The sequence below is a fragment of the Manis pentadactyla genome, chromosome 9 (genome assembly GCF_030020395.1).
Source record: "Manis pentadactyla isolate mManPen7 chromosome 9, mManPen7.hap1, whole genome shotgun sequence".
In the NCBI taxonomy this organism is placed as follows: Eukaryota; Metazoa; Chordata; class Mammalia; order Pholidota; family Manidae; genus Manis; species Manis pentadactyla.
The window spans coordinates 22,641,565-22,653,817 of record NC_080027.1 but is presented as its reverse complement, the minus strand read 5'-3'; the positions used below and the strand labels follow the sequence as shown (position 1 = coordinate 22,653,817).

General features: G+C 40.3%; 1 protein-coding gene across 1 annotated transcript in view; it reads left to right on the top strand.

Moving 5' to 3' along the window:
* Positions 1–3,826, top strand: part of PIWIL4 (piwi like RNA-mediated gene silencing 4) — a 37,950-nt gene extending 34,124 nt beyond the window's left edge. Inside the window, exons 15-18 of the mRNA XM_036923335.2 lie at positions 538–691; positions 2,220–2,345; positions 2,456–2,603; positions 3,291–3,826. Of these exons, the coding sequence (XP_036779230.2) occupies positions 538–691; positions 2,220–2,345; positions 2,456–2,603; positions 3,291–3,407 (545 nt within the window). The 3' untranslated portion in view covers positions 3,408–3,826. The remainder of the gene's footprint in view (positions 1–537; positions 692–2,219; positions 2,346–2,455; positions 2,604–3,290) is intronic.
* The last annotated feature ends 8,427 nt before the right edge of the window (positions 3,827–12,253 follow it).

Genomic DNA, 12,253 nt, shown 5'->3' with positions numbered 1-12,253 from the left:
GAATTGTTTTCAGAGTTCTTATTGTCAGTGATACTTGGAGTCTAATTGGTCGAGTCCGTATGAAGAGATGCTTTCAGAGAAACAGACAAGTCCCTTCCTTATGTTTTCATGTTTATGTTCATTAGGGGAGAAAATGACATAAAATTATCCAGTCTATATCTATTGAGAGGATTTAAAGACTTGAAGAAAATAAATTAGTATTAATTTGATTTGGGGAACTTGTATGTCTATTGCAGGACTTAAATTTATTGCTCAAATATTATAATTGTCCTAAAGAGATGTGCTAAATTTAAGACTGCATAGTGCCATGGATCACTGACAGCCTAGAGCTTGGAACCAGAAAGGCCAAAGAGATGCAGGAATGTTCCCTGAAGTCATCCACTTTTATATTACTACAAATACAGCACAAATAAGTATTACCCTATTTTACAGTGGTCTGAAAGCACACACTTATTTAAACACTGATGTAGGTGGGAATTTTATTGTTTGCTGGCATCAGAAGAGTCATTCTTTCCTTATTAATGCCAAATTCCGCAGGGGCGCTTGACAAGTGGTACAAGTACAACCATAGTTTGCCAGCGCGGATAATTGTGTATCGTGATGGTGTAGGGGATGGGCAGCTGAAAACACTTATTGAATACGAAGTTCCACAGCTGCTGAGCAGTGTGACAGAAGCAAGTTCAAGCACCAGGTATTAAGTCACTGTTCTTTCCCTACACTCTCAACTACAGCACATTTCTTGTGGCACTTGGCATTACTTTATGCCTGCGTATCTTTTTCTCATGCAGTTAAGGTTCACTCTTTCTGCATTATGCGAGTTGAGGGGCATGACAGGAGGGATTCATTTCCCCTAAATGGGAGGGTAGTCGGGGTGGTCTTATGTAAATAGCTTGGGTAGTGGGAGCTTTGGGGGCCCTGGGTGGGAGCCCCTGGAGGAAGGCAGGTGCCCTCCAGAGCAGATGATGCTGAAGTTCAGCAGGAACCCTGCAGAGCTGCTGGCAGGTGAAGACACTTCATAGGTATTGATGTGCCATGGGGAGAAAAAAACAAGCCGTAGTTTCAAATTCAAGGTCCACATCAATACACAGGGCTGAAGCCTGTGAACTGCAGGGACCAGTGGGCAGTGAGGTCCACAGATGGTTTGGGATGGAGTGTGAGCGCAGTGCAGGTTGGCCTGCAAACGGGCATTGGACCGTCTTAACCACCAGGCACTCTGCTCGTTGCCACGCTTTCCAATTTGATGTACAGTGCTCTGTCTGTAACATGACACTGTCACCACCACCAGCAGCCGAAGTGTTGCAGCCACAATCCACAAGGTGCTCAGTCTTGACCTCATCAGGGACTGTTAGGAGGCGAGCATAATAGCTCGGGGGCCACGTCACCTTCGGCAGCATCAGAGCGAAAATCGTCTGAGCTAAAGTGTCCCTCTTCCCACTCACCTCAGGTGAATGCGTATATTCAGAGTCACAAGTATGCAGTTTAGGGACAACAAGAATACATTTACCAGCTGACAGTGCTAAGGAGTTAATATTTTTTGCCTTATATCAACTTTGAAAAGTTTCAATACTGAAAACATTACTAATATATTTTTAATAATTAAAATGCTTGAAGTTAGATTTCACAGTGATCCTTGCATCCTAGAGGTTCCATGAGAGCCAATATTTGGGTTTGACCTTGGCTTTATTTAATACTGACTTTAATAACTGGTCATTTAGCACTTGGCCCAAGTGTACATGGGTCCATCCCTCCCTCCATCCTCCCGGGTATGTATTTTACAATGTTCAGAAGTGATGGTCGGAGGAGTAAGAGGAACTAGTGGTTGTCCCTTTGCCATTCAGAAGCTGAGAGAAGAAGGTGAAAATGGGGGACTATTGCTAATGGAAAAAGAACTCTTGTCTCTATGGATAATTCTGGAAAATCTTTGTTTAGAAGTGCTAACTCTTCACCCTTCCTCCCATCCCCTTTAAATGATACAAACCAGCCAAATGACTGGACATATCACAGTTTTACAACAGACGAGGATAATCCCAAATAGAAAAAATGTATGTATCTCTGGGAGAGGAGAAATAGTCATTTTTATTTTTTTTGTTTTTGCAGTGTTTTTCTAATGAATGGACTTATTTGTTTATTCCATTTTAATATTACCAGGAAAGATAAATAGCTACGTGGCTTGGTTTTAGTTCTCTCTGTCTTATTTTTTTGGCCTTTCTGGTTCCAAGCTCCAGGCTGTCGGTGATCGTGGTCAGGAAGAAGGGCATGCCACGATTCTTTACAGAAGTGAACCGCACTGTACAGAACCCACCACCGGGCACCGTGGTGGATTCAGAAGCAACGCGTCCTGAATGGCAAGTGCTGTTTGAAAATTGGTTTTTAACAAAACGTCCGCTGTGTGTTGTCCAGGTGTGGCCTTCCTCCCTTTGCCTTCTTTCTTACATTTGTTCCATTTTCCCCTCAGGTATGACTTTTACTTGATCAGCCAGGCAGCCTGCCGGGGAACTGTTAATCCCGTCTACTACAACGTCATCTATGATGACAATGGCTTGAAGCCCGACCACATGCAGAGACTTACATTCAAACTCTGCCACCTGTACTACAACTGGATAGTGAGTGACAGCTGCTGACTGACACAAATGCTGACACACAGGGTTCCCACTCAGGAACTGTCCCCCAGGCCACCTTTGTGTCCTTACAGCTAACACAGTGCATGACTTTACGTAACATAAAGTGAGGAGACTGGGTCCACCGTGGGAGAAACCCAGTCTGTCATGGAAACAAAATAGCAGTTAACTATTATAATACGTTAGTATTTATAAAATCCAGAGGACTCTATTCTGTGCATTATCTTATGAAGCCTGAAAGGAAATCAAGGTATTATTTCCATATTATAGCTGAAGAAGTTGAAGCCAACTCAGACATTGTGTCTGGTGGGGAAAGAAAGGGCATGGCTGTGTTCCGTGTCCCTGTGCATGAGGCCAAGAGATGCTCTCAAAGTCTCAGACCAAGATTTGCTCTGAGCCCCTGGGAATGTCAAGTTCTAGGCAACTTAGATTAGCTCTAAAGCTGATGGCTCCCTGCTCCCAGCAGCTTGAGGCCAAACTGACCTCTACCACATCTTGCCCAGTGAGTTTAAGTTCTCTGAGAGCAAGGTTGCCCTCTATGGGTTCAGTCTACCTACTGTTTGCTCGCGAACATTCTATTGTACATGTAACTAACAGAAGAGCTCAGGGAAGAAAATTACCTTGAAGAACAAGTTATCCTCTTAATTACGCTCAACACTTTTTCCTCCTCAGGGCTTAATCAGTGTCCCGGCACCGTGTCAGTATGCACACAAGCTGACCTCTCAGGTGGCACAAAGCATTCATAAAGAACCAAGCTTGGAATTAGCCAATTCTCTCTTCTACCTGTGATGACGTGAGATCTCGGCATCCCTGAATCCCCGAATGAAGAATCCGAGGAACAGTTGGTACACTTTCTTCATCTCTGCCACAAGCTGCGACGGGGAAAAGGGCTTAGTTTTAACTTGTGGGGAAAAAAAAAACCCTGAACAACTTAATCTGAAATGGTTCAAAAGAAATGTGTGTTGTTTTATTTTAAAGAATTACATGCTTTTGGGGTAAATCTGCACTGTGGCATATGGAATTAAGATGTACCATCACCTGTAATTCCACAAAGCTAAATATCCTCTAAGAAAATAAGTGTGTGTGTGATGTCTCGATTGTAGGTAAATGGGATCTAGTTCTCACCTTAGATTTTGTAGAAGTTTTCTTAAATAATGTTATAGAGTGTTTTGTAGAGTGGTTTAAATAGTTATTAGACAATAAAGAAAATGCAGAGCATTGCAGAGGTGTGTACGTTTATTTGAATTTCAGTTGAAATTACCTGTGAGCTCCATTATTTAAATGTTTCAGCAAAGACTTTTACTCACTAGACCAAATCCCCATCACCCTTTGAGTGATATTTCTAAAACTGAATATATCACTTGGTCTCTTAATGGCACTTTATTTCACATAGTGCCAACTACTTGCATTGATGACCTTGCTTCTGGCTTGCTTCCAGCTGCACGGAGAAGACAGATTCCATCAGAAGAGACCTTGCACAGACCCCCGTTCCGTCCACCCACCTAAGGGCGTCTATGAGCACAGACCTGCCCCTCCCTTTGTGGCCGTAAGTCAGCAGCGTCCGTGCTCCTGTGGGAGTCTCTCTGCTGTGCGCTAAATGCCATTCCCTCTGCCTTAGGAAGGACACTGCTCTGGAGAGGCTTCCCTCTCGCTTCGGCACCACCCATTTCCCTCTCATAGCCCTCCTCCAGCTTCCACACCATTTCTTTTTATTTGTTCCTCTTTATCGAAAAATTTCGCAAAAGGTTAGGCTATGCCTGCTGTATCAAATTCCTTACTCCAATTGGAATTTCACCACAGCCACCCCATCAAAGTTGCTGTTGTCAAGGTCACCCATGACCTCCACTTTCTGCTAAGTCTGACTGTTAATTCTTGGTCCTAAAACCAATCAGAGCATTTGATCCAACTGCCCATTTCCTCCGTCTTGACGCTCTGTGGCCTCCAGGATAAAGCCTTCCCGGTTTTCCTCCTACCGCATCAATCCCTCATTCTTAGTGTCATTTGCCAGTTTCTTCCCATCTTCTCCTTTCCACGTGAGCATGCCTCAGGAATGTGAATATGACTACATGCCAAAAATACTTTGTTGAAGGGAAGATCAGAGTTCCAAATCCTCCCAAGGGAAGGTTTATGTGGAAAGCTGCAATGAAAGTAGGGATGGCTGAAGCCCCTCTCTGAGGGGAAGCAGACACCCACAGAGATCATATAAGATGGCACTGAAATACTGTTTTCCTATTTGAGGGTTTTTCTTCCAGGCCTGGTAAAAATGCACCCAACATGAGTCCATTTCACTACTATAGTAGTGAAAACCGTTTGTGGGGCATGAATGTGGAGGGGCGTTCATACAGTCCAGGCACACTGCCAAGCACTTTACACACAACACACATTTAATCTTAACAACAACTGTATGAATTAGGCATTATAATGGCCATTTTAGGGATGATAAAACAGGATTAAAGAAGCCATGGGGCTCACCAAACTCTATAAGATTAATTAATTGTGGAACTAAAGTTTGCCTTTGGGTGTGTCTGACTCCAAAACCTGGGAGATGAACCACAAAACTCTACTGTCTTAATAGAAGATACTATGAGATTAAAAAAATTTCTTCCAGAGTTCTTCGATGAGGTGGGCCTTGTATGATTTAAAGTTGGCATTATAGCAAGACCTTGGAGGCAAGGCATTGTCCCAATCCAGAGTGACTGTGTTTTTGTGTTGTTTTCTTCCTTCTAAGTACAGAGACCCACCACCTAACCGTCAGCTTGTGTAAATCTACATGCAGCGTTTGGATTAGGCAATAAATATAAAAGTCGGTAGAGCTCCTGACCTTCCTATTAAGTTCTGCCCCAGAAAATGGCTCCTTACCATTTTAGCCCACCAGGGGGCACACAGAGTCTTGTAGGAGCAGAGCCCTCCCTCTTTGGGGACAGCAGAAGAATATAGTCAACTTCAAGTAGGCTTCCAGAGGGCGTCATGGGACTAGGAAAACCTTTTGAGCTCTGGTTCCAGTGCTTTCGCAGTAGGATGCAATAACCTCCCCTCTCAGAGTCTCAAGTCCCCAGTCTGGACTATGACAAGGGGTTGGAGAAGACTAGTCATACTCAACCTTGGAAACATTAGAACTTCCCATATTTAAAAGCTTAAAAAAATGCAGGTGCTTGGGCTCACCTCCAGAAATAGTGATTTAATTGGTCTGAGATGAAGCCTAACTATCAGAATATTTTTAAAGTTCTGCATGTGATTCTGATGGTGAACCAGGGTTGAAGACTAATGGTCTAGGCCAGCATTGGGTTTGAATTTCAGAATTAGTACTTACTAGCTGTATGCCTTAGGGCAAGTTACTTAACCTCTCTGAGCCTCAGCGTATCCACCTACAAAGACGCTGAACAATGTCCACATTGTAGGTTTGTTGTAAGGATTAGAAATCTCAAACCCTAAAACACCTGGTTTTAATAAAGGGTGCCATATTACTATGCCTTGAGAGAAGAAAGGCAAATGACATAATCAAACCATCATGGGTGCACCATGTCCTAGGCACTGCATTACGTTCTGATTTCTTCTGCAATCCTACTTATGGGAAAGCTCAATACTTTCTCTAGATATAACCAGTCTGCCATTTGCTGTTCTATGGAGAAAGGTTTTTGGTCTTGGTTTTTGTATTTGGGCTGTGAGAAGGAGATTCTCAAAGACAGTATACTTTAAACACATTTCCGTAGTGGCCATAGGTGCATCAGTTAGATCCCCTTAGCTGTCTGACAGTCTCTAGATGCTGCCCCTTCAGGATACACTGCTGTGTCGGTGTGGAGACCATGCTCCTGCCAGGCTGCTCCTAGCTACTGACTGAGCACAGCACAGGCACAAAGTATGGACCATTTCTGCCCAGTGTGGGACTGTCTTTGCTAGAAGACTCCTCTTTGACTGAGCTAAGGCTTTTTCAGAACTGTCAGTAATATGGGGCTCTACCTCCCTCTGCCTCCCTCCCTCTCTTCTTTCTTTCCATCCCCCTCCCACCCTCCTTTTCTCCTTCTCTCTCCCTTCCTCCTTCCCTCTCTCTTTTCATGGGTGTCAGATTGGCATCTCGGTCTGGAGACTCTCCCTACTTAATCCAACTCCCTCTCTTGCTTATCCTTCACAGGCTTTTTCACAATGAATCACTTGAATGTCTAATTCTGCCTTGGTCAGCCTTTTGGGGGACTCAGAATTGGCAGAATTTCCTTAACCATTAAGTTACTTACTGATTTTTAATTAAAAATCAGCCAATGTTTAGTCTTAAGAATCTCCATTAACTATAATATGAAATTTAAAAGAAAACTGTTGACTTTGTGATATCATACCTTTTAAATATTGGACTTTTTTGAGTTAGCAGTTTTTCATGGGACAGCTTCCTCTTAAACCTTTCTAACACACTTCAAGATCTCAGACATATAGACACATTTATGGAGACAATTCTAAACAGTTTGTGGCTTGAAATCACACTGGAAATTATTTTAATTAGAAAAGAGCACTACATAATAAAAGACTTGTAGGATAAAGTTGACATTTACAGAGAAATTTGCAGCTCAAATGTGCACCTTAGAGAACAAGAATGAATATTATTTAAGAAGCATTTAACTAAAAAAAAAACTAAAGAACAGAGAAAAACCCAAAGAAAGAATTAGAAAATAAAGATAAAAGCATACATTAATGAAAAATATGTGGATTTTTAAATTCAAGAGATTATGGAAAAAAATCTGAGTATTTATTTTTATTTACTTTTTTTGTGGAAATTTCTAAGCTTAGATAAAAGTATACTAAGCTCTTATATTCCAACGTTTGACAATTACACGCTATGGCCAGTCTTCTCAGTCACTCTTATACTCCTTACTGTATTATTTTAAAGCCAATCTAGACATCTCATCATTAAAATCTGGTTGTGGGGGAAAGCTAGTAGAGCAAAGTTTTAGCAAGACTCATGAAGAAAAAAGGAGAAAACAGAAATCAAACAATCTTAAGGATAAAAAGTGCATAGCAGAGGTCACAGAATATGTGAATATACAACACCCTTATGCCAATAATTTTGAAAATTTGAAAGAAAGATACAATTTTCTAAGAATATGTAAATTAACAAAATTTACCCAAAAAGAAATAGAAAATTTTAATACACTATCGTGGTTAAGAGCACAGATTGTAAAGCCAAACTGGGTTTAATTTTGACTCTGCCATTACTGTGTGAGCTACCTAACCCTTCTTTGCTCCAGTTTTCTCATGTAAAAGGGGAATAGTAATGGCACCTAGGTTGTAAGAATGCTGTGTTAATTAAATGAGTACAAATTGTTGAAGTGCTGAGATTAGAACAGGAGCCTGGCACGGTGTGAGGGTTACCTATGGTGAACAGGGTAATAATAAAATAAGAGATTGCATCACTAGTCAAAAATGTCCTTCCTTAAAAGCAAATAGAGCTAGAAAGATTTATAACTGAGTTTTACTACAGTCAAGGAACAGGCAACTCCTAGCTAATGCAAACTGTTCCAGAGAGTAGACAAAGAGACAAAGCCATTCAACTTATTTTATGAAACAATATAATTTGATTCCAAAACTCATCAAAGACAATATAAGATAGAAAACTCTATGGCAACCCCACTTGTAAACATAGATGTCAAAACTCCAAGTAAAATGTAACCAATCCAGTTTAACAGAACAGAATATGTTTTAAAAATAAGACCAAGCATAGTTTATCCCAGGAATGTGCAGTAGTTTTAAGAAAATCTAGCCGTATAATTCCCCAGAGCAGCAGAGTAAACGAGGCCATCCACATGATCCTGCATGGGCACAGGCCAAGCATACTGGAAGATGCGGTGCTCGTTTTGTGATTTTCAAAGACAATGCTTAACAAACTATACATGAAACTTGACAATCTTTGGCTTGATAAAAGGCATCTAACAAAACCCTACATATGCTGTAATACATTTTCTTATTTATCATAAAAGAAGTGTTTAGAAGCTTTTCCATTAAAGTCAAGAACAAGGCACTCATAACCACAACTACAGTGATAAATAAAATAGTGAGAATCAGTACTGTGGGGGAGCTTCCAGCCAATGAGGCCATGGAGATACAGGGATCAAAAAGGAGGGGACAAAATTATCATTATTTGTTCATGGTATGATTGTCTATTTAGAAAATCTAAGAAATTCTACAGAACTAATATAGTTGTTCAACAAGGTGGATCATAAAGCTGCCTTCAAAAATAGCATCCCTACAAGCTAGAATTTACACAGAGAAATTGAAAAAGATGTAATTGACCAATGAAAGTAATTTGATGCCTAAGAGTTAATTTTAAAAAAAAAAGAAAATTTGGGGTACAAAAATTTCAAAAGCTGTATGGAGAAATGTATCACATCCTTAAAAATAGATAAACTGTGCTCATGCATAGGAAGATTCAATAAGGTAAGGATGGTAATTGTCCCCCAAATAATGTATAACTTCAGTGCAATTCCAATAAAAACCCTTAGGTTTTCCAAAATATCCTATACAATTCTGAAAACAAATAACAAGAAGGGAATGCTGGGCCTGCTGGGTACCAGAGTTTATTAAAAGCTGAATAAGCAAATAAGTGTGGCTTTGGCTGAACCATACATAAAAGATCATTTGGACAGATTAGAAATTCCAAAGCACGTCACTGACACTATGAACACTTGTCATTTAATGGAACTGGCATTATGGATCAGAGGGGAAAGGATGAACTACTCTGAAAGGTACGGAGCTTCCTGCAGAAAGAAAACTAGATCTCCGTCTTTTGTGAAAATAAAAAGGAATTTCATGTAAAGACATAAACATTAAAAAAAATTACAACAACTAGTTGAAAATATAGGGAATATGTTTAAGATATTAGGGTAGGGAAAAGCTTCTTAAGCAATATACAAAAATATATAAATTATACAGGAAAAAACTGGTATGTCAAATGTGAGCTTTTGAATGACAAATAAGATCACAGTAATGCTGAAAGATAACCAGCAGACTAGAATAATCAGAATGGATTACTACCCCAAATAGATAGAAGAAAATGCCATCCAGTTAATAAAAGAAAAAGACAAAAATACCCAATATAAAAGTGGGCAGAAAACTGAATGAGCAATTTACAGTAAAGGGGACCAACTGCTAGTGAATATATGACAAGATGTTCAAGTTCACCAATGATCAGGGAAATTCAAAATAAATACCAGTGAGATTTCATTTCACTTTCGTAAGTTTGGAAACAAATTTAAAAGTCTGCTAATACTAGTTGCTGAGATAACGATACTCATTGTTGCTGAGAGTGTGGGATAACAAAACTGGTACAATCACTTTGGGAGACCTACACACGAGCAATTCTACCTCGAAGTGTATACTTTAGAGAGTCTCGTGCACATATATGCAAGGAAGGGAATGGATAGAATATTCTACAGCCATGCTACAGAAGACATTATAGTAGTTAAAAAAAATTAGCTGGCAAGGTCTATGCAGCTCTCCATGAACTGTTCTCAGAAACAATGCAGAGTGATAAAAAAATCGAGTTACAGAATGATGTGTATCTGATACCATTCATGTAAGATTTTTACATGAATACACATAAAATACCATCTATTTTCCTGGTTGTGGAGATATGCACGTACACACACATAAAAGAATACAAATGGAGATGGACAATGCACTATATTTAAGACGGCTGCATCTCTGAGGCAGGCAGGGCCATGAGACGGCTGATAGGGATGCTTAATTAGGGAATCTGATTTGAATTCTATTCATTTTCAAGAAGTGAATCAAATTTCACAACTGTCAATTCTGCTTGAAGATATGTGCATATTTAAACACCAATCGAATAATGAGAAAAACATCAGATGAACCCCTGGTGAAGGACGTTCTACAAAATGTCTGAACAGTACTCAAAACTGTCAAGTCAAGGTCATCAAAACAACAAAGTTCTGAGAAGCTGTCATAGCCGAGAAGTGCCTAAGGAGACATGATAACGACAGGTAACACGGTATCCTGGATCTGATCTGGGACAGAAGCATATCAGGAAATAACAAAGGAAATCGGAAGTATGGCTTTTTGTTAATAGAATATGAATATTGGCACATTAATCGAGTCAAATGCAGGTCCTAATGTGAGGTACTAATAATAGGAGAAACTGGGTGGGTGGGAGCATGAGAACTCTTGGTGCCAACTTTGCAAATTTTCTTTAAATCTTAAATTATCCTAAAACAAGGTTTATTTAATAAACAGCACAGGTACAGTATTATTCCAGTTTTATGTGTATGTGTGTGTGTGTATAAAAACAAAAAGACAAACAAAATATCAAAAATGTCAGATAATGATTAGGTCTGAATGATGGGATTATGGGTGGTTTTCACTTTCATTCTTTTATTTTTCTTTATTTCTCCACTTTCTAATCAGTTTTGATATCAGGAAAAAAAAATGTACATTTTTCAGCTCCTGCCATCTGTTGTGTTGCAGGTATCATTTATTGATACCTGTCGGATATCAGGAACCTCACCAAAACCTGACATTGTTCCTGTCAGCATGTGGGAATCATCTGCCCCTTCCTCCCAACACCCGTCTGCTAGATTTGCCTGGGGCGCTTGCTAAAAGTGCAACCCTCTGAGCTCTGTACTAGAAATTTTCAGGGAAGAAGCCTGGGAATTTATTTTTTTAACAAGCCTACAGGTGCTTTTTCTGTGTTTGGTGTTCAGATAAGTTCAGGAAACAGACTCAGCCAATTCTCTCTCAAACTTTAAGACTCAGCATCAGCTCTGCCAAGCTTTCTATATCCATCTCTGGGTCCACGCTGCACCACGCACAAACCTCTGTCATCCCTCTTCTTGTATTGCAGTGAGTTGTTTACACATTTGTGTCTCTGACTGTTTTGCATGTTTTTGGTGATCTCAGTGAGAGCATCTGGTAGGCCTTTTATATAAGTTGTTTGGATAAATATGCGAAAGGATAGCTGGATGAGTGGACTGCTTTTAAATAAATATGGTGAGATTCTGAGCATTTCACCAGCATCTACCCTGCCATGGTATCTCTGGTTGCTTTAGGAAGGGTTGGACCAGCCTTTTAATGCCTCTGTAGAGTGAAGCATGGTAATATTCATTCCATTCCATGCTCTATTGCTTTAGGATTAGATAATAGAGAAACTGGAAGTGTAAATATGTGTCTCAATATCCAGGAAATTATCCCAGTGCAAACTTGCATTTGGTGAGCAGCACTTGCGCTGTGCAGGCCAGTCAGTGCTTCGAGCTGCGCAATCCAATATGGCAGCCCAGAGCCTCAGAGACTCTGGAGCCACAGAGCCTCTGGGCTTTGAATTTAAATTTAAAGTAAGAAAAACTAAGTGAAATAAAAAATACACACATTTTCAAGTGCTTAATATGGGAGTGGCTACTGTACGGGAAAATGCAGGTAGAGAACGTTTCCATTACCACAGGAAGCTATCTAGGGGAGCGCCCATAGAGATATGCCGCCTACCACGTCCAAATCAGATGCCTTCTCTAATGCAAGCACCTTCCTCACCCCTTCGAGCAAAGTTCAGTTTGGCTTACAGTGCCAGGCATGTCCTGGGCATCAGGAATTCAGACATGAAGAAAATATGGTTGCTGCCCTGCAAGAGCTTAAAGCAGAGCTTCCTG